Source organism: Dreissena polymorpha, chromosome 15 (genome assembly GCF_020536995.1).
Source record: "Dreissena polymorpha isolate Duluth1 chromosome 15, UMN_Dpol_1.0, whole genome shotgun sequence".
In the NCBI taxonomy this organism is placed as follows: Eukaryota; Metazoa; Mollusca; class Bivalvia; order Myida; family Dreissenidae; genus Dreissena; species Dreissena polymorpha.
Window position 1 is genome coordinate 20,639,544 of NC_068369.1, and position 23,520 is coordinate 20,663,063.

Genomic DNA, 23,520 nt, shown 5'->3' on the forward strand with positions numbered 1-23,520 from the left:
AAAATATACCGCCACTAACCGAAAATTGATAGTAACTTATTATGGACGAAAATGCGTATGTCCAAAAATTTTGAATCACGAAAAAAATAATTTGTCAATGAAAATTTCGAGTGTCAGAAAACTTAAGTGATTACGGAATGTTTAACTGGTCAAGAGGAGTTTGTCATCTATTACTCCAGATGCAAGACAGTCTTCCAACAGACATGAAATGTCATCACATTTTATTGTCTTGTATATATTATTCTGTACAGATACAAAATCATGTTTAACATACAATGTATACATAAAACAAAACAACACGTGTTTGTTATCTAAATAGCTCAAATAAAATACTAAATTTATCTATTTCTAAATACACACGCAACAATTATTTCATGCATAACTGGGCATTTTTTCAACTACATACAAATAGAAAATAAGACAGTTGAACAGAACGCAGAAATGGAAATCATTTGGCTTTGAAGTAAGATAGACTAGAAGTATCAGAATGGCATACTAACAAGTTGAAAACCAGTTAATTTTTTGGAACATATCATATGAGTTTTGCAGCATGTTATTTTAATGTATTTCATATGCATATGCATTTTAGTACAAAATGCTGTAGCCAGTATGTAAAATATTAAATTGATAAATCATAGTAAATAGACAAAAGAGTGGGAGAAAACAACAAATATTTTAATAGAGCCTTCCACACTCAAAGAAACTCTCACATTGTACAATATATTTATATCTTATCAAGCACATTCTGTACTGGAATGAATTCCTTTGCAGGAAATTGCACACAATCATTATACAGATTATTATCATGATTTAAATTTACAGATGTATAGAATGAAAAAAAAATACAGTTTAAGTTTAACTTACACAAAGTTTTAAGTTTGATCATTCATTGGAAACTCTCAACATTATTTTTGCAAGAACAATACATTGTTTGAGAGAAAATTATTTTCCTAAGTGCAACTGAAATTAGTGTAGGTTTGACGTTTTAAAATACGATTATATCAATTCTGTACTTCTTTATTTTCAGTTTACTCATGAATCATAGCTCAATTTATAGTCTGAAAACTGTCTTCACACAAATTGATTTCTATGAAGATCATGTTGAATGAATAAAAACACAACAATTATCATCGTGCTAAATAAAATGATTCAGGAACATTTTTGAAAATGTTTGTCTCAACGAACAGAGGTAGACACTTCAGTGCAAAGACAAATCATTTGAATGCAAATTGAATGAACGTTAACAGTCATGGTTTATTTACTGAACAGTTTATTAGACATTTACACAAACCTTATGTTCATTTGTGAACTATGTTTGTTATTCAACAATAATAATACATGTGTATACCTTTCTGGAATATACATTACTATTACTTCAAACTGAAAAATGTTAATATAATTCAAAGTTTATCTAAAAACTGGAGTAAACATTTGTTTTATATAATAATAAGTTTGTAATTGAATGGAAGCAGTGTTCTTCATTATTACCCTGTACATTAAACACGTGACAATCATAATTATGTATCATTATAGTTATAATATAATTATTATAATAATAACACACAACTGAATTCATCAAAAGAGAATACGAAATTCATTTAATACAGCTACACTGTCACAAACATCTTAAATATACGCGTTTGCACAATTACATTTCAACAATGCTTTCTTGACATTAACAAATGGCATAAGACAAAAATACATCTAGATCAACGTTCATTCATGTTTCACACAATTAGTGCATACTATTTCTATGACTAGGCATGAATGCACTCATAAACGGTATTAGTTTGATTTGCCAAAAACATTTTGCTCTGAAAATGTTGGAATAAGAAACTATTGGGCAATAACCACTTGTTAACAAGGAAATCAAAATGCATCAGTAATACTAATAATTTGTGATTTGACTAATTTTATAATAAAGTATTCATTTGTCATAAGTATCAGCAATAAAATGTTTTTCATATACCTGTGCTTCACAAAAATATATATATATCAACAAACATTTCAAGTCTTTTACTTGGAATGTATATACACGCATTACACAACTGTTTGTGTCACAATCACACAGTGGGTAAATGCAACACTTGAAAAGTCGGTAACAACCAACTACTTAATGAGAAACTAGCATATGATAATAGAAAAGAATCCTACATGAGAAACCTTTTACAAATCCATTTAACATTAATAAAATACTACATGTTTGTATGACTCTTTCAAGAAGTGAACCTGGTTTGCGGCGCTATAATCCAAAAGGTGCTTCATATACGAATCTGTTGCATTCAAAACTTGCAACAATGATAGGTTTGCTTGGTCAAAAGCTTGTTCCATGATTTGGGCTCCTAATTTGAACACTATAGTTTTCTAGAAGTCTAGTCTTCTAGATTTCGGAAGCCTGTCTGCATTTCTTCATACAAGTCGTCGAAGTCTTGTTTAATTTTGGCCTCTCCGTCTTTCACTGGGTCCTGAAAACAATATATAAACATGCTTTTTACATGCAGGCCACTTACCGGTAAACATTTAATCTCAGTAATCATTCCACTTGTTATGACTAATAATCTTCATTTTGCAAAGATGACTTGCTTGTTTTTGTTTCAATATCAATACTGAATAAATACGTACCCTGATTATAAGCGTACAGGTAAAGACTAATTATCTTGTTTTTTTAAAGATTTTTTTTTCACAATAACTACACATTCATGAGCGTTAATTTCAACTGTTATAATGGAAAAAGTTTATTCTTTGTTTCATTCTGGCAAAACTGGGCTTAATACATGTGGGTAAAGTGTGATAGCAGATAAGCCTATGAAGTCTGCACAATGTGATCAGGGATGACACTTTTCACTTTTATGGTATTTTTTGTTTAAAGAAAATCTCTTCTCAACAAAACTCCGGAAAAGCAGAAAGTGTCGTCCCTCATAAGCAAATGCAGAATGCACAGGCTAATCTAGGACGACACTTTACAGAAATGCATTAAATACCATTTTCCAAAAAAGTGGCTCAAATGCAATCATAACAAATAATTGTGTCTTGTTCTGTGAAAATGTGGTTTTAAGTATGTGCATAAAGTGTCGTCCCAGAATAGCCTGTGCAGTCCACACAGGCTAATCAGGAACGACACTTTCCGCTTTTATGACATTTTTCGTTTAAATGAAGTCTCTTCTTAGTAAAAATCCCATTTAGGAGGAAAGCGTCGTCCCTGATAAGCCTGTGCGGACTGCACTGGCTAATCTGGGACGACACTTTACGCACATGCATTATGCCCAGTTTTCTCAAAACGCGACACAATTTTTGATCCAGTATAAATACATACCTTGAATTTCATACTGCTCAGTTTGTACAGTGTGTCGCCCATCTGTTCACGTATGATGGCCCACGTTACCTTGTTCTCGCTCTGGGCAGTCGTCTCTACAGCATGGCGTGCCATGTCATAGAATGAAATCATGTTCCTCAGCATGCCCACTGTCTTGTAGAATGGACAGAATCTGAGAAGAGAACATGTTAAAAAAGTAAAAGGATGCCTTTGCAGTCTGATATTGATGACAACTTTCACATTAATCGCCCGTTCATTGGGAAATAAGCTTTCCATTTACATTCTGTGCAGTGTACAGCCAGGGCAAATTGGCTCATTTCCACATACAGGTACACATTTATACTCCTTGACAGGGAGGAGCAAGTGTGGGATAAAAAAAATCTTGGAAAAATACCAGCGGTCTGAGAAGGATTTAAACCAGGGATCTCTCGATTCCTAGACTTGTATCTTACCACAAGACCACTGTTGAGACAAGATTTCTTAATATCAAGGACAACTTGATAGCGCTCAACACCACATCTCATAAATTCTGCCGTGAATTGTAACCTTGACCTTGGTCTAGTGAGACACTTACTATCTCAGCTTGCTCATCAAGTCTTCAAAGTGATTTGAAAACCATCCATGCTGAACTAAGTTATGCCCACTACATATATTTTCTGCTCGGGTGTTCCCATAATAACACGGATTTTTTACAAAGGACGTACAATACATTTTGTTAGTGTTATAATTCATTATATGAGTCGTGTTCTGAGAAAACTGGGCATAATAGATTTGCGTAAAGTGTCGTCCCAGATTAGCCTGTGCAGTCTGCACAGGATAATCATAGAAAACACTATCCGCCTAAATTGAATTTTTGCTAACAAGAGACTTCAACGAAAAATATCATAAAAGCGGGAAGTGTTGTCCCTGATTAGCATGTGCGGACTGAACAGGTTAATCTGGGACGACACTTTACGCACATGCATTATGCCCAGTTTTCTCAGAACTAAACTCATATCAATTATGAAGAAAATAAGAAATTTCCAGTGATCAAAATGAGCTATGTTCAGGGAAAACTTGGCTTACTGCATGTGCCTTAAATGTCATCTGAGACCAGCCTGTGGCTAATTAGAAACAAGAGCACCGCCTTGCGGGTGCAGACCGCTCATCTCTTTTTCTTTTTAAAGGTGAAGGGACTCTCATTTTCAATCACAAAGAAGGGAGGGGTGGAGTGAAGAGGGGTGTATAGTGTGGGGTTGTGGACATTTATTACATTATCTTCCAAAAATGCGAAAAAAAATGCAAAAAAATTCGAGGGGGGGGGGGGGGATTGTGCGATGGTTGGACGGTATTTCAAACATAAACTAATAAAAATAAATATTTGTGTTTTTTAACCGTTTCCAAAAAAAAAATTGGGGGGGTGGGGTGGGGGGGGGGGTATAATGTGAGGGTGTGGTGGTCATTTGTGAGATGATCTTAAAAAAAAAAAAAAAAAAAAAAAATTAGGGGGGGGGGATTCGGGGGGGGGGGGAGGGCACTGGGGATGGTTTGGGTGGAGTCTATTGTGGTATGTCAGGTAAGAGTAGTTTTGTCAAAGTATCAATCAAATCTAATCATAAATAAAGAAGTTATGGCAATTTTAGCAAAATTTAATAATTTGACCTTGAGAGTCAAGGTAATTCAAAGGTCAAGGTAAAATTCAACTTGCCAGGTGCAGTAACCTCATGATAGCATGAAAGTATTTGAAGTATGAAAGCAATAGCCTTGATACTTTAGAAGTAAAGTGGATCGAAACACAAAATTTAACCATATATTCAAAGTTACTAAGTCAAAAAGGGCCATAATTACGTAAAAATGACAACCAAAGTTATGGAACTTGTCCTTTTACTGTACCCTTATGATAGTTTGCCAGTGTTCCAAGTATGAAAGCAATATCTATGATACTTTGGGGGTAAAGTGGACCAAAACACAAAACTTAACCAAATTTTCAATTTTCTAAGTAGAAAGGGCCCATAATTCCGTCCAAATGCCAGTCAGAGTTACATTACTTTGCCTGCACAGTCCCCTTATGATAGTTAGTAAGTGTTGCAAGTATGAAAGCAATAGCTTTGATACTTACGGAATAAAATGGACCTAAACACAAAACTTAACAGAAATTTTCAATTTTCTAAGTATAAAAAGGGCACATAATTCTGTCAAACTGCACGCCAGAGTTATCCAACTTTGCCTTCTCAGTCCCCTCATGATAGTAAGTAAGTGTACCAAGTTTGAATGCAATAGCATTGATACTTTCTGAGAAAAGTGGACCTAAACACAAAACTTAACCAAAATTTTCAATTTTCTAAGTATAAAAAGGGCACATAATTCTGTCAAAATGCACGCCAGAGTTATCTAACTTTGCCTGCCCAGTCCTCTCATGAGAGTAAGTAAGTGTACCAAGTTTGAATGCAATAGCATTGATACTTTCTGAGAAAAGTGGACCTAAACGCAAAACTTAACCGGACGCCGACGCAGACGCCGACGCCAAGGTGATGACAATAGCTCATAATTTTTTTTCAAAAAATAGATGAGCTAAAAACCCATTCCTGTTTAATGGAATCTTTCATGTAAACAAGGTCTCTTCTACCCAAAATCCAGTGCATTTGGAAAGAGTTGTCCCTAATTGGCCTGCGCTAACTGCATAGGCTAAACTTCCATGAAACTTGGACAAAGCCCTGTTTTCTAGAACAAGATTCAAATAATCCAAGAAAAAATCCTCTTTACCATTTGTACAAAATGTAAATGTCATTTACCTGTCATATGGCGTGTAACCATTCTGCTGTAAGAAATCGTCTTTCAACAACTTGGCAACTTCAAGAATGATTTTGTCCGACTCAGCGAGGGAACCCTGAACATGAATAAATGCTTGCATATTAATTCCCAATATAAAATCACAAGCCTTGTTTAATATTAAATTTTTATACTTTCTATTGCTTTTTAATTGATATATAATTTTAAGAAAATATGCTCAGAAATGATAACTAGGATATTAATTTTCAACATGCGCAAACAACCCGCTATGTTAAAAACAATCCTGTCAGGATAGCTTTCAATACAGTTGATTGATGTATAGCGGATTTTAGTGAGTAATGGATAGGTTAGATGTGTTTTGCAAAATACTTTTATTTATGTTAAGATTTATAGTTTTCTATGAATTGAATACAAAAGGCCTATCATTGTTAAGTCGATTCATGTTTTTGTTGACGTGTGTCAATGTTTACAACTGTTTCTTTTTTCGAAAGCAAAACAAGGTCACATTATGTACGCACCGTTTTTGTGACTACAGGAAAAGTGCAGACGAATGGTTTCTTGAATTTTGCAGATTTTGTTTGATAAACATAATGTTCATTGATGTAATATTTTAGTATTATGTGTCCTTTACAAAAGTAAGAATGCTCAGAAACCAAATTGATGCGTACCATATAAAATAAGCATGAAAGCTGCAGCTCGGGATTTAGTGAATAATGAACATGTGGTGACCCATATATAGGAATGTGGGGATTGTCTCAAAAAAAAATATAAACTCAATTGAAGTTGTCCAATACACATGTGTCTAGCTTGTGGCTATGATATTAATTAGTGAAAACATCATTTTAAATGAAAAATAATCAAATTATAATGAAAAATTGATTTCTCTGAAAACATATTTTTCACTATCAAATCTATATATATAACAAGGTATTCAACTCAAAATGAACCGAATATAGGGTGCATCGCTTTGAACAGCCATTACTTCATCAATTGTGCAGCGATTTTCATGAACTTGGTCTTATTAAACGCAGAAATGAATTTCCTTTCTAAAAATGTACATATATTGCAATTATTTTTTACAAATGCTGTGTCAACTTTCAAGAAATAACACGATACACATGTAATCCGATAAAGACCTAAGCGATCCAGTAATGGCTGAATCAGCGTACCACGAAATTCGCGCTGTAAACAAACAATATTTTTCGGAAATTTAAAACCGCTGGCATGTTTCAATAGGAAAGACATGTGTCTATCTAGGTTTAATGGTTTAATTACTGAATGCATGGTGTTTACGTTGAAATTAGACTCGAAGTCCTTAGCTATCCGTTATACACCAATCGACTGTTAGCTTAACACACTTAAACTGACAAGAGTTGTGTCCCTCATATTAACTCTTTCCAATCCAGAAGCAACTCATCAGTATCTAAGGGTTGGAAATAAAGCCTTTTAAACATGAATCTAGTCAGAAAGGTCTTTTATTTAATTTTATTTTCTAAGGGACTGAAAACACATCTGAGTGGTAAAGATTTAATGGTCTCCTCTCATTATAGAAGACGTTATTACCTTTCCGACCAGCTGTACGATTTCTGACAGATCCTCTTCCTCCTGTAGAATTTCTCTCGTCTACAAATAGACATGCAATGATAAGACACAAAGATAAAAGTGAATAAAATGATGGTGAACTGATATAAATAGCTGTTGAACAAATTTGATGAAAGCTGTCAAAGAAAATATATTACAAAAAGGTAAAATTTTCCACAACAATAAAAGCACTGAACTTTAATTTATAAAAGACTCCATTTACACAAGAATATATTTAATCCTAATACTTACACTTTCTTTAACTTCAATTAGGCACAATTGAATCATTCAATACTCAAGTCAAGACAACCCCAGAAACATAGTCTTTATAAAATTGTAACCCTGAAGCAGTCATGCACAGCATACCTTGGTCCTAAGTGGCACAAAATCTGGGAAGTTTTTATCGTAGAACTCGTCAAGGGCACGCATGTAGTTGCTGTAACTGATAAGCCAGTTGATGGAGGGGAAGTGTTTTCGCTGGGCCAACTTCTTGTCCAAGCCCCAGAACACCTGCAATGTTTAGTTTCGTAAAAAAATTGAAGGCTTCAAAATACCAACCATTGTTTAATAAATCACAACATTTAGTTTATCTCACAAGTAGCTTTATAAGCTAAACCATTGTAAATATAATATTGAAAATACTTTTGTTCTAACAAAAAAAATGAAGTTTTTCTTGATAAACAAGAGGGCCATGATGGCCCTGAATCGCTCACCTGACTAACCAAATACAATCCCAACCCAGATTTCATCAAGATAAACATTCTGACTAAATTTCATAAAGATTGGATGAAAACTGTGACCTCTATTGTCTATACAAGGTTTTTCTATTATTTGACCTAGTGACCTAGTTTTTGACCTAGTGACCTAGTTTTTGACCCCAGATGTCCCAAATACAATCCCAACCCAGATTTTATCAAGATAAACATGTTGACCAAATTTCATAAAGATTGGATGAAAACTGTGACCTCTACTGTCTACACAAACAAATTGTTGACGGTTTTTCTATTATTTGACCTAGTGACCTAGTTTTTGACCTCAGATGACCCAAATACAATCCCATCCCAGATTTGATCAAGATAAGCATTCTGACCAAATTTCATAAAGATTGGATGAAAACTGTGACCTCTACTGTCTATACAAGGTTTTTCTATTATTTGACCTAGTGTTTGACCTAGTGACCTAGGTTTTGACCCCAGATGACCCAAATACAATCCCAACCCAGATTTTATCAAGATAAACATTCTGACCAAATTTCATAAAGATTGGATGAAAACTGTGACCTCTACTGTCTACACAAGCTTTTTCTATTATTTGACCTAGTTTTTGACCTAGTGACCTAGTTTTTGACCCAAGATGACCCAAATACAATCCCAACCCAAATTTCATCAAGATAAACATTCTGACCAAATTTCATAAAGATTGGATGAAAACTGCGACCTCTACTGTCTACACAAGGTTTTTCTATTATTTGACCTATTATGTGACCTAGTTTTTGACTTAGTGACCTAGTTTTTGACCCCAGATGACCCAAATACAATCCCAACCCAGATTGCATCAAGATAAACATTCAGACCAAATTTCATAAAGATTGGATGAAAACTGTGACCTCTACTGTCTACACAAACAAATTGTTGATGGACGCACACACGCACACACAACGGATGCCGGACATCACACGGTCACATAAGCTCATCATGTCACTTCGTGACAGGTGAGCTAAAAACAACACTTATTTCCCAATTTAAATCAAAACAACACAAATTTTTTTTAAATATAAAGGGACCTGGCCCCATTTCCAAAATGGTAAAAAACACTGACCTGCACGATACCCAGGGTGGCTGCAGTGACAGGATCTGAAAAGTCACCACCAGGCGGGGACACGCTGAAAGGGAACCAGGGTTTTATAAGAGACTTATGAAAAAAATTGGCTTAATGCATGTGCTTAAAGTGTTGTCCTAGATTAACCTGTTCAGTCCGCATATCAGGGATACTACTTTCCGCTTCAACTGGGTTTTTTGTTACAAAACGTGCTGTACCTGATAGTTTATGTACATGCTGCAATTGCATAAAGACCAGTTTTTATACAAACAAGGCCTATATTATCAAAACTGGTAATTGCCTTTGATTGACATATTAAATGATATCTCAGTATAAAATTTCTACAACAGATAGGATAGTTACAAACTGGTCTCCACAAAAAAATATTGCTTATACTGCTGACAAATTTCTACTATTTTCTCTGACATATGACAATTATACAAATGTGGAGTCTCATTTCTCATTACATGTATATTGTTTAGACTTTTAACAGGTCATGCTTCAGCTTTTGTCTTATTATGTTCACCAGTCATAATGCTTCAAACATGAATTCATTGATTTTCTTAAATTGGAATACAAAAACATGAATTCATTGATTTCCTTAAATTGGAATACAAAAAACTAACTAAAGAGCCTTAACAGGGGTGTGATTGAGGTGAAGTCTGAGGGGAGATTTTTGGGCCGCTTATGAAATACGCCCGCTGAATCGGTTGTGCCCCCCCCCCCCTCCCCCAGTTTTGTACGAATTTACAGGAATTGCAAAAATTACCCCCAGATCCACCAAAAAATCAACACCCTGCAAGTTAACAAACATGTGGCATAGTGGATATGGTGTCTGCCTAGTGACTGGGAGGTTTCCATCCCCACTGTGGGGGCATTTTTTTTTATTTCCCCCAAAAGACACATTGTACCGGTTCTGCCCAGGAAACGGATTTGACAGCTTTTCAATGAGCCTTTGACTTTGATGCAATCAAGCTAAAATAAATAGGTTTAAACTAACAAACATGATTTAAAAAAAACATTTTTGACAACCACTTACGCTCCTACGATGCTGACACTGCCCTCTCTTGCCGGGTTGCCAAGACACTTCACACGCCCAGCCCTCTCGTAGAACGAGGCCAGACGGGCGCCCAGGTAGGCAGGGTAGCCAGAGTCAGCGGGCATTTCAGCGAGACGACCGGAGATTTCTCTCAGAGCCTCAGCCCAACGTGACGTGGAGTCAGCCATCATGGAGACGTGATAACCCATATCACGGAAATACTCAGACAGTGTGATACCTGGATTGGAGATATTGTGTGACAGGGACATCAAAACAATGTATGGGTATTTTTCTACATATTTTTTTAATTCAATAGACACAAATACAGTGCTCCAGTTAAACACCAGAGAAGCAGTATAAAAGGGCCACAAACTCACAAAATGTCTACTTTTCAGTTGTACACTGGTGTGTAAACAGCAGAAAACAAAACTGATTATGTTCATAATATTTAAGTTTGTATTTAATATTTTCCAATGAAATTTGGCATACATATACTTTAGTATACAAACAATATGTATGTGTAATTTGGTGGTTGAAAGTTATATAGTTATTGACTTACAGAAAAAAATGTTTGTTGTCTGCTTGAAATTCAAATTTCCCTGTTAATGCTAAGCACTGCCTACTAGAAAGGTTATGAACTCCTCTCAGCCAATAGCTAGCGAATGACTCAAATCAAGTTTACATGTAAATACAGATGCAATGCTATTCCAAATGGCTGTCTGCTCAAACACGTGTTTCTATTTTTAAACACTCTGATGTTAGCAGTGAATCACTAGCATATAAACCCAGCCTACTAGTTAATGCAGGTTTACATTTTACCACCGCAAAATCAAGCAGTTCAGATCCGGCTTTTAATCCTTAACAGAAGGCACAGCACTCTGCCGCCCCAAAGTCCCACCCTTCCCCCTCTGACTCCAACCATGCCCTTTTTTAACATCTGATCATATTATAATACAGTAAAGCCTATTGACAAAAGATCACCCTGCCCTTTCTTATCCTACCTATAGCACTTCTAATAGTAACAAAGTTTAAGATCTCAACAAAACTATATATAAAATGTTATGGCTAAAAGTCAGGTCCAAGGACTTTAAGCATTCATCTACATCATTTGGAAAATGGAATGCAAAGCTCATATGTAGCCAAGTATATTAACAAACAGCAACTCAGGGTAATGAAATTGTTGACATGCCTACTAGTTAGACGGTGCAGTATATTAAGTTAAGACTTACACAGAAAAAAACAGATTTGCAACTTAACATATATAGCTCATTGTAAAAAACAAAACAATAAAGCAATCATAAATACATATTCATCAAAATAACAACACATTTTTTATGCATGATTAAAAAATATTTGATTTTTGTGAGAATATAATATGTAAGAAATGGATCTTAAATGATTAACAAAGTTAAGAATGTTTATAATTATTGATTGAGGAATAAGTTATGCAGTTAGAAATTATATACAACAAGAGATGTGTTCGTCAGAAACACAATGCCCCCTATTGCGCCGATTTGAAAAATAACTTTTTTTACCTTTGACCTTGAAGGATGACCTTGACCTTGAACTTCCACCACTTAAAATGTGCAGCTTCATGATAACGCCGCTTTGAATTATTTTTTTTACCTTTGACCTTGAAGGATGATTTTGACCTTGAACTTCCATCACTCAAAATGTGAAGCTTCATGAAAACGCCGCTTTGAAATTTATTTTATTTTTTTACCTTGACCTTGAAGGATGACCTTGACCTTTCACCACTCAAAATGTGCAGCTCCACGAGAAGTAAGAGATTGAATGGAGAAATGAAAATTATTATTTTTTAAATTTTGACCTTTGACCTTGAAGAATGACCTTGACCTTTCACCACTCAAAATGTGCAGCTCCAAGAGATACACATGCATGCCAAAAATGAAGTTGATGTGTTCAATACTAAAAAAGTTATGATAAAACTTTAACGAATTTTTAAGTTTTAGGTTAGGAAAATACAATATTTGACCTATGACCTTGAAGGATGACCTTGACCTTGACTATTCACCACTCAAAATGAGCAGCTCAATGAGATACACATGCATGGTAAATATCAAGTTGCTATGTTCAATATTGCATAAGTTATCAAACATTAACCAAGGTTAAAGTTTTGGGACAGAATGACAGACAGACAGGACAAAAACAATATACCACCGATCTATCGATCTGGGGGCAAAAACAAAGTTAAACTGTATGTTGAAAATATTGCATTTCAAACTGTAACTAATTAAATAGGACCCTACTTGTTCTTTATCCTGTTAATAAAGATCCACAGAAATGACAAAATTTAACAGTTAAACCAAATTTTGTAAACATTTCTGAGAAATATTAAACCCATTCCCACTAAGAAATAAAATGAAAATGGCTATATGCAACCAGCCAAAAATGACCTGCAAGTTAGTCACAGTCTGTTCATGTTTTAAGGCTGTTTGCTGCTCATCAGTATCAGGTTGGAAATTTAAAGGCTTTAAATATCTTAAATTAAATTTCAATTTCCATTTCTAAGCATTAAACACTATGTCCCCTTCTGCGCTGCTTTGAAGCTATATATTTGACATTTGACCTTGAAGGATGACCTTGACCTTTCACACTCAAAATGTGCAGCTCCATGAGATACACATGCATGCCAAATATCAAGTTGCTATCTTCAATATTGCAAAAGTTATGGCAAATGTTAAAGTTTGACGCAAACAAACAAACATACAAACCAACAGACAGGGCAAAAACAATATGTCCCCCACTATAGTGGTGGGGGACATAAAAATGCAACCATATCCAACATACCTGTGTAGATAGAGGCCTCTCTGGCAGCTACAGGCATGTTGGACGTGTTGGCCACCAGCGCTGTTCTCTTCATGATGCTCTCAGGTTTCCCATCCACCTCCATGGTCAACTATGGGGAACAAAGGTGATAACTGGTTTTTAATGAAAACGATTCTTATAAAGAAAAGCAATGGAAGTGGAGTCTTTGAGTTACCATATTACCATACACACAATACGCATTGTCTTCTGAGGATGGCCAGTTTTGATAAATTATTTCAAAACTTCATGATGAATGACAACGTCACAGTCCAGGCCCCGTGTTCACAAAACATTTTTTACAATCGAAAAACGATTTTGCTTGTCATTGAAAATGGATTTCCATTGGAGTTGACAGGCAAAAATGAAAATCGATGTCAGTTAAAATCGATTTTCGATTGCAAAACCGTTTTGTGAACACAGGGCCAGATAAAAAGTTTTATTGCCAGACACATCTGGTACTGGTGAACATTTGTGATTAGTCATTTTGAGATTGCACTATCCATATGCATTTTACAATTGAGAATTATAAACTGATATTACCAAAAGTGGGCTCCACAAAAACCAAGCCTCAGCATATGCCAGTATTGATGTTAAATTATTAAGTACCGTATCAATTATCCACAAAAAATATTTGCAATTACTTAACATAATAATCACATGTAAGCAATAAAACCTGTAATTTCTTATGAACAATTTATATTCAAAAATACCTGATAGTTCATGCAACTTACAGGGCTTTTTTTTCTTTTTTTTTACAATTTGGGAAATTCCTCTATCAATTTGGGGGAAAAATGACCTTATTTTCAATTGGGAAGGGGCCGAATTTCGGCCCCCGTTATATAAGGGTGAAAAGCGCTGACTGAGTTTAACTTTTTGTTTATGTACTGACATTAATCAACTGATATCATTTAGAATGCATGTCATCTTAAAAAGGATTACCAAATGTCCTAACATAACTTACCTCAGGAAAGTCTCTCAGTACTTCTGACATCTCGTTACCACGCTCACCGCAGCCGACGTAGATGATGACATCACTGTTACTATATTTAGACAGCGACTGAGAGATCACAGTCTTTCCGCAGCCGAAAGCCCCGGGAATAGCCGTAGTTCCTCCCTGCACACAGCTGTGGGAAGGAAATAAGATAATTATGGCTTTTTTTTAAATTATGTTTAGCAGTAATTCTTTAGCACAGGTAGGTCAAGCCTACGCAATCTCTAATGCATGCAGCTTTACAAAAACTTGAACAAAATCATTTACAGGCAAAACTTTTACTAGTTTGCTGTTGGTTTTAATAATTTCTTCTTATAAAAGTAATACTTGCTGCAATACTGGAGTGATTATTTTCAGTATATAAAGTTATGATATGAACGGTTTGTTTAAAACTTTTACTAGTAACCATTGGCTTATTGAAACTTTATTCAAAAAACAATAATTGAATAATACTTACAAATAATTTTAATATGACGGACAGTTGAGTATTTTTATGTGAAGACTGTTACAGGTAAACTCAAGTCCATATTAAATTCATAATACTGAAAACCAGCATCCACAAAATGAAATCCACTTACGGGAACAAAGCGTCCAATACTCTCTGCCCGGTAAGAAGCGGGTTATTTCCCGCCAGTTTCTCTGCCACAGGTCTCATCTGACGTACGGGCCACACTTGCAACATCGTGTACTTTGACTTCTGACCATCAAATTCTGTCTCCAGGATTACATCCTAAAATATCCACCAACATAAGCTGTTTTATTATCTTATTAGGTAACTTTAATTGATTTGAATTAACCCTTTGAGCGCTGGAACCGAATTTGAAGGCCTTTGCAAACAGTTTGGATCCAGATGAGACGCCACAGAACGTGGTGTCTCATCAGGATCCAAACTGTTTGCTATTCTGATAGTATTCTTTGGAAAAAAAATCAAAGAAAATGCTAATTTTAGATATTCAGCAGACGACATTTTAGCAGACGACAAATTTCCCAGCATGCAAAGGGTTAAAGTCTTCTATCCTGCAATCCATAACATGCAACATTGATTAACCTTAATTATATTTTTTTTTTATTTTGATGCCAGGTAAATTGTACAGTTTAGTTTCAAATATATCTGTCCATCTATTAATCAATTTAAATGTAAAAAAAGTTGTGTTCTTTTTCCACTTATATGACCAACCCTAATTTGTGTCCCACCACATTTTTATGTTTTGGTATTCGCGGTTGAGGTTTTGCTAGATTCAATCATATTTTGCTGAGTTAACTTAAACATATAAAGAAATAATGCTGCATAAACAATTAAAGATTCCTGTCATTGAAACGTCCTCACTGAAGCCAGAAATAACAAGCGTATTGTTAAAAAGAAGATAAACAAGAGATGTGTTTTTCAGAAACACAATGCCCACTATTGCGCCGCTTTGAAGCCATATATTAGACCTTTGACCTTAAAGGATGACCTTGACCTTTCACCACTCAAAATGTGCAGCTCCATGAGATACACATGCATGCCAAATATCCAGTTGCTATCTTCAATATTACAAAAGTTATCGCAAAACTTTTAAGACAGATTGACAGAGAAACAGACAGACAGGCCAAAAACAATATACCCCTGATCATTTGATCCGGGGGCATAAAAAGTTTGGCAAACCAAACTAAACAATCATTTTATGTATTCGTGAAAACAAACAACTTTTAATTGACAAACCAAAATAGCATTAACTCTTTCAGTGCTCAAACCGAATTTTGAAGTTCTTTGCAAACAGTTTGGATCCAGATGAGACGCCACATAACGTGGCGTCTCATCAGGATCCAAACTGTTTGCTATTCTGATAGTATTCTTTGAAAAAAATCGAAGAAAATGTTAATTTTAGAAATTCAGCAGACGAAATTTTAGCGGACGACAAATTTCCCAGCATGCAAAGGGTAAAGTGGTACATGATCTCACTTACATTGATGTCATATGATCCTGGCTCCGCAATGAATGTAACTGTTCCACGGGCTTTAGGAGGAACTAGGAGCCTGTGCTTCACCAGAATGTTCTCATAAACCAAACCGTAGATGTCTCCTCCAGTCACGTGACTGCCAACCTGTGCAGGAGAGAGATTTAAACATGTTTTACAACATTTAGTGTAAGTTTAAGCTCTAATTGTCTCAGCTCGATAGCTTCAAAAGTCTAAGATTTCATTGAAATGCTTTTGAGTCTGTATCCTGGGTAGACCCAATTCTTTTTGTCTTGAACAATACTTGATAGTGAGTAGAATATTAATCACATCTAAGGGAAAGATCTAGAATGGCGTGAGGTACACGTTGCTGCTTAAAGGGGCAGGGTGGAATGCAAGACCAGTCTTTCAACATTTTCAAATCAATTTTCAAAATGCAAGAAATTTCTAAGTCTTACACTTTGTAAGCATAGTTTTAATATCTGCCATTGAAAATTTGCATAATTTCAAAGATTTAAAATTATAAATACATTAATCAAGAGGGCAGCAGTGGGGAGCAAAATGAAAAGATTCACAAGGAACTAATAATGTAAAGGCCAAATTTTCAGAATCTCGGCCAGGAATAACAATAGGCAGCTACAATATATATACTATCACTATATAAACCTACCCGTATATTTCCAAAAGGCTCGAAGTCCCACTTCTTGGACCTGTCGAGGGCCGGCGTGTTGATACCCTTGGGAATGTAGATGCTCTGCATGAGATGGGCAATGTCCTCCAGGGGACGCTGGATACCTGGAAACACCATGGCAACCATTGAGGTTAAACTGCACCAATAGTAATGGCCAATTAATGCTTTAACACTCAGATACACATTTCAACCTGTTTGTAGTCCATTTTTAAATTAAAATAAATCAAAGACTTTTCTTAATAGATTCAAATTTCAAAGGCTTCAATTCCAACCCTAATATACTGATGAGTGATGGTTTTATGCTGTTTGCATATAGCCATCGTTACTGTCTCTCTGAGCTGGAAATGGTAAAACTACACCAAAAGAAAGTGTCAATTATTTGACAAAAAAGACCAATCAACAAAAAAGGCTGAATGGCCCCTTTGGTTATCAACGGATGATCATACCCTGTTTAGCTGTCAAGTGATATTTTTTATTTGTGAAAGCCATCTTTGCTGTCTTTCTTGAATAAATTTAATAGCTAACTATTTGTTCAAGTCAATATAGAGTTGAGACGTTTAATACTAAACTTTATGACTGTCACAAAATACATTAAAATTGTCTTTAATTATAGAGTTTGTTCAATTAATATTCAACTTCATGTTTAAGTTTCACCATTGAATTTATTATGTTTTTACACATAGAGTTAGCACATGTAATATCAAATTTCTGATAAATATTAACTAAAACATTAAGAAATGTGAAACTATAGAGTAACGTAATTAACCATGTATTATGCGCAGCTATGTTCATGAATTACCTGTACATGAACTATTACAATTATGGATATTTACCATAACAAAGTGATTTTTTTTGCACATTTGCAGTCAGAATAGCGTTTTATTAAAGTTCACCAGCTTTTGAAATTGAAATGTGGAGGCATCAAACTATGCATACTACATGGTAAAGTAGGACAGTGACAGTCATATCATCTTTTTATTCCATTCTTACCATCAAAAATGGAGCCCATGATACCGGGTCCCAGCTCCACAGAGAGAGGCTTGCCGGTTCTCAGCACTGGGTCACCTACAGTCACACCAGCTGGGGACCAGAGTTAAGGGGGAACACTCTTTTCAATCATAAATTATTTTTTATGAGAAATACCTTTGGTCATTAATTTTAGATTCTTATAAGAAATACAATGTTCTCATAGGTATTTATTTGCTCAACAAATAGTTCTGCCATATCTGTAAAATGTCCATGCACAAATTGGTCTTTATGTAATTAGGTTGCTTATTTGACGACAAGATATAAATACTATTTCATCTTCATACTTTGCTCCAAAGTTATGGTTCCAGCTTCAAATCGGCAAACATGTCTTTTTTAGTTAATGTAATTTAATTGCCAGAAAATACCCGTCTCCACATATTTTGGAAAACCAAAGAGATCGACTCGCCATACACATCCTTTAGCTGATAGGCAGATTCACACAGTTGCTATTATAAATTTTCTTATTTTCCCAGCACTGTCATACTATGGAACAACGTCCCTAATAAATTGTCCTCCTGCCAACGCTTGAATCCTTCATGCTGACAGTAAACTAAATTCCATACAATTAGTTGCGGCAGAGTGTGTGTTTTAACCTGATTTTAACTCTTGTCTATACATATACATGTACTAACACTTTCAAACTTTGTTTTAGTCTTACTTTCTTTCTTTGATGTCTCACTGTCAATACTTTTATTGTACAATATTGTATAAATCTTTCTCTTGCACTAACAGCGCGATCTGTTAATAATACCCGAAAGGGGAGTTCAACAGTATCCGAAGATAGAAGATAGATAGAATACAAATATTCAAAGAAATGAAAAGTATACATACAAAACTCTCAAATTAGCAATTGCAATCATTAATGTCATCTAGTAGCCTGAATCATTAAGTACTTGTAATGTAGTAACAGACTAAATTGTACAGGTCAGTCATATCTAACATACATAACTGTTTTTTTACTAGCCCCAAAAGCTGATACTTTTTTACTAGTTTCAGGCTGTGGGGCCTGTGGTAAGCACGAAGATTGCTCTGAAACTTAAAGTAACAAGAGAAACACAATGCCCCCTTCTGCGCCGCTTTGAAGCAATATATTTGACCTTTGACCTTGAAGGAAGACCTTGACCTTTCACCACTCAAAATGTGCAGCTCCATGAGATGCACATACATGCCAAATATCAAGTTGCTATCTGAAGGGATATAGAAGTTATGAGCATTTTCGAAACCTAAACGCAAAACCTAAACGCAAAGTGTGGCGGAAAGACAGACAGACAGATGGACAGTCTGATCACTATATTCCTCCTTCGGGGACATAAAAATGTGATTGTTTTGGTAAAATTACGGTTACCAATCTTAAGCTTTGTTTTCAATCTCAAAAAGTATATATTTTTCCCAAACAACTGCCTAAAATCCCCAATTGAAGGAGTGCTTTTATAATAAATTTCAACATTTAGTTCATTTTCCAATCCAACTCTATAAGTTGAACATAACTTTAATAGTGTGTATATTTTTATTCCGAATTTTAAAGTATTTGTTAGCAAAAAAACAGCAACATCAAATTCAAATTATAGTCAAAACAACATTTTTTCCAATCCAGAGGGCCCCTGTTCCATTCCCAAAATGGTGAAAAAAAACACTGTAAAGGATACAAGTGTCTTCGTAGACCTGGATGGTTGCCATGTCGCCCTCCAGCCTAATGATCTCCCCTACCAGCTCGTCGTGACCTACACGCACCAGCTCGTACATAGCAGACCCTGACATGTTCTGAGCCGTCACGACTGTAAGAGGAACAATAGAGTAGGTTAGTTTAATGTATTTTTCAGGTGGTTATTAAGGGCTTTTTAGGGGTCAAAATTCGGCCTGATTTCTCTACTAAAAAGGTTTATAATTTTACCCTATAATGACTTAACAAATCCCCTGTCAATTTAAGCTTTTATATGTATTTTTGTATTGTCTAAATGTAGACAAAAATGGACAAAGACAGAGGAATTTTGTTGACACATTTCAAGTAATTTTCATCAAACCAATTAATATCTATAGCATAACTAAGTATTTGCAGCAAAGAATATGATTGATGAAAGTATAATACAAACATAAAGCATGATCATCAACAAAAATATCATTCTTTTAACTAAAATGGTCAAAACCAAATTTTCAAAACTTGTAAAATCAGAGGCTACAATGTTCAAGGCAAAGTACAGATTTTATTCTAAACAAGAAATGTGTTTGTCAGAAACACTATGTCCCCTTCTGCGCTGCTTTGATTTATTTTAATTTTCTTTATAATATGGCAGGTTCAGATAATTATCTCCCTTTAAAGCTTATTACTTCCCTTGGATTTGTTTTTTTTTACCTTTGACCTTGAAGGATGACCTTGACCTTTAACCACGCAAAATGAGCAGCTCCATGAGATATACATGCATGCCAAATATGAAGTTGCTATCTTCAATATCGCAAAAGTTATGGCAAAATGTTAAAGTTGGTGCAAACAAGCAAACAGACCAACCAACCAACCAACAGACAGGGCATAAACAATATTTCCCCCACTATAGTGGTGGGGGACATAAAAATATTCACGTACCAGGACCAGATACAGCGTACACATATCCAAACACCATCTCCCGCTCAGAGTCCTTGATCTTCGGGAGGACCCGGGTTCTTTCCATTCCTCCTGCCTGGAAAACACAATAATATACAGTGATTGTTTTCAATTTGGGGCTGTAATTAAGCCCCATTCCTAATCTCAAATAGTATCAAGTTTCCCAAATGACTGCAACAAATTCCCAAATGAAGGTTTACAAAAAAATGCTTTAAATACTCTCAACATTTATTTGAATCCAAAGAACCCCAACAAAAATGGTGGACAAAAACACACTGGAATATCACTCATAAAGGATGCACGAACCAAACCATGTTTTTAACTGACTGCATGATATCTCAAACGTGAAGGACCTGTCATAAAAAATTAAGAGTCAGTGAGAATCTTGTCAGACATTTCGTAAACATACAAGACATTCACACTTGTTTATGTCAACTCTTCTGATTTCTGGTCAGACATTGAATTTTGATCTTAGTGTAACTGGAAGACGTTTGATAGTGACTATAATTTTTTTGACAGGCTTGTCATATCATGGGACCAGGGTAAAACTTACACTGCTTTCATGTGAGATGCAAAGTGTCAGTCATAATTATACAACATGTAACTGTTATAAGAAATAATATCAGAGGTGTACAATAGTATGATCAAGTGTCAGCAACGCCCTCTGATTTTAGAGATTAATTTAACAAAAAACTTAGCTTTGTAACTTTTAACATTACAATATGTTAAGCCAAAAGCTCAATTCAGTACTTAAAATAATCTTTTGGAATCCTTGCAAATCTGGGACATGCTGATTTTTTATTGACTCCAATATTGAACTGCAAAAAATAATGGAAAATAAAGCTTGTCTTGAAAAGATCTACCTTGACCATACAGTTAAGATTTTTTCCAAGATTATAAAGCAATATTTAGCCCCAGGGAAAATACAGTAACTTTCTTTTTCTAGTCCTTAATATTATGTTTCAACAGCATCTGTCCATTTAAGTATGACATGCCTTAACAATTTTCTCCATCAGTGCGTTTGCATGTAACTTATTGGAAAAAAGGTACACGGACCTAGCAAAGTATTTTTTTGTAACACACAGTGAATACAATTAATATGTTTCATTATGATTTTATTTTTGTATTTAAGCCATTACGTCCCTTATATGAGCAATGCACAATTACATATGCATGAATGAACAGATCTATTTACTATTCAAAAATTACTACTATTTGGATAATATGATGCACATAAACAAGTTAGAGTTCATTATATAATGTTTAAAAATAAAACACAAGTAACTACTTGAATGTTATTTTATTAATCATAGTCAATTTCATAAATATTTACTGGGTCATTATGGCTTTATGTCAAACTGATGCATTTTAGGTCATTAAGAAATCCAACAACACCAACAAAGTCTTTAAAGTCACTCAATCATTATAACCATCTCATGCTTGCAAAACAACACCATACTTCCATTTTCTTCAGTTAACAAGTAAAACAAATCTTCAGATCATGAATTAAAAGATAGACTGGAAATAATTGCTGAAAAAAAAATCATGCAACAAGAGATGTGTTTGTCAGAAACACAATGCCCCCTATTGCGCTGCTTTGAAATAAAATTTCAATATATCATTTGGCAGGTTTAGTAATTATCTCCCTTTTTAAGCTTATTACTTCCCTTGGATTTGTTTTTTTAGACCTTTGACCTTGAAGGATAACCTTGACCTTGACCTTTCACCAGACAAAATGTGCAGCTTCATGAGATACACATGCATGCCAAATATCAAGCTCCTATCTTCAATATTGCAAGTGTTCGCAAAACTCTAACCAAGGTTAAAGTTTTGAGACACACACAATGACAGACAGACAGACAGACAAAAAACAATATATCTATAAAAAACAGGGCATTAATCGCTAATCAAATAATTGTATACAAATGCTAAATAGCATTAAACTCAAAATTGGTTTAATGAAAAAAAGGTAGCTATAAAAAATGCCTCTACTTTAAATGTTTGTGAGAAGCTCCGTATGACTAAAATAATTAATATCAGGCACAGGTTATTTAATGATTCTTGAATTTGAGTCTATCTATCTATTTATACTGTCTAACTCCCCTTTCGGGTATTATCGACAGGTATTATAGTCTTCATAATTAACAAACAAGAAGGGCTAAAACAAGTAAAAAAATGTCTTTGGTGGGTTCGGCGCGTTAATATGAAAAAACGTGTGGGATGTTCGGCACTTTGTAAAACCTTTGTGCATCCACAGATAAGTTTTCAACATGATTAGATTTTAGGGTACTTATTAGAGCCCTAGCCTACACTGCCCTACAGTGCAGTTCAAAATAATTAAAGTTCATTTTGATTCTCTATTTTTCCGGCAAAAACTTGACACAGAGAGTAGCAAAAACAATGTTTCAATTATTTTCTGTACATCCTTTCAGTAAAAAAATGCTTAAAATAGGAATTTTAGTCATACAATTGAACATTAAATAGATGAGGTTATCTTAATGTTCATGAACAGTTTCACCGGTGATATGTTTTTTTTTGTTGACAGGTAATTCTTTCGTTTAAGTTGCCAGCGCATTTATGTCAGTCGTTGCAATTTGTGGTAATGAAACTAAGTTACTTTTTTCTATGACTATTAAGCGTTCGAAATATATATTTCCCAAATACAAAAATAAATACTTACCATTTTGACTTCTTTGCTGTCTGATGATCTATCATATGATGTAGGTCACTTCCGTTTGCATATATTATTTCCGTTTCCGGTTTCTTTTTGAAGGCAAAATTACACTATGTACCGGAAATGATATAAACTGAAGGTCGTAGAACACTTTATCGAAGTCCGTAAACTTCAAGATGATTATAATGTACATGCTCAGAAGATGCTATTTTGGAACTGAAAATAAGGAGCTTGACCAGTGCTTTGCTTCAAA

General features: G+C 34.8%; 1 protein-coding gene across 1 annotated transcript; it reads right to left on the reverse strand.

The window, feature by feature from the left end:
* Window positions 1–204: 204 nt before the first annotated feature.
* LOC127860239 (V-type proton ATPase catalytic subunit A) lies at window positions 205–23,370 on the reverse strand. Its single transcript, XM_052398169.1, has 16 exons — window positions 23,274–23,370; window positions 20,576–20,669; window positions 19,644–19,772; window positions 17,959–18,048; window positions 16,948–17,072; window positions 16,287–16,424; window positions 14,919–15,070; window positions 14,311–14,473; window positions 13,332–13,440; window positions 10,521–10,758; window positions 9,482–9,545; window positions 8,030–8,173; window positions 7,646–7,705; window positions 6,085–6,179; window positions 3,314–3,485; window positions 205–2,465 (listed from the first exon to the last, which is right to left on the reverse strand). Exons 1-16 carry the CDS (start codon window positions 23,274–23,276, stop codon window positions 2,373–2,375), a joined length of 1,869 nt encoding a protein of 622 aa, XP_052254129.1. The 5' UTR covers window positions 23,277–23,370; the 3' UTR covers window positions 205–2,372.
* Between the last annotated feature and the right edge of the window lie 150 nt (window positions 23,371–23,520).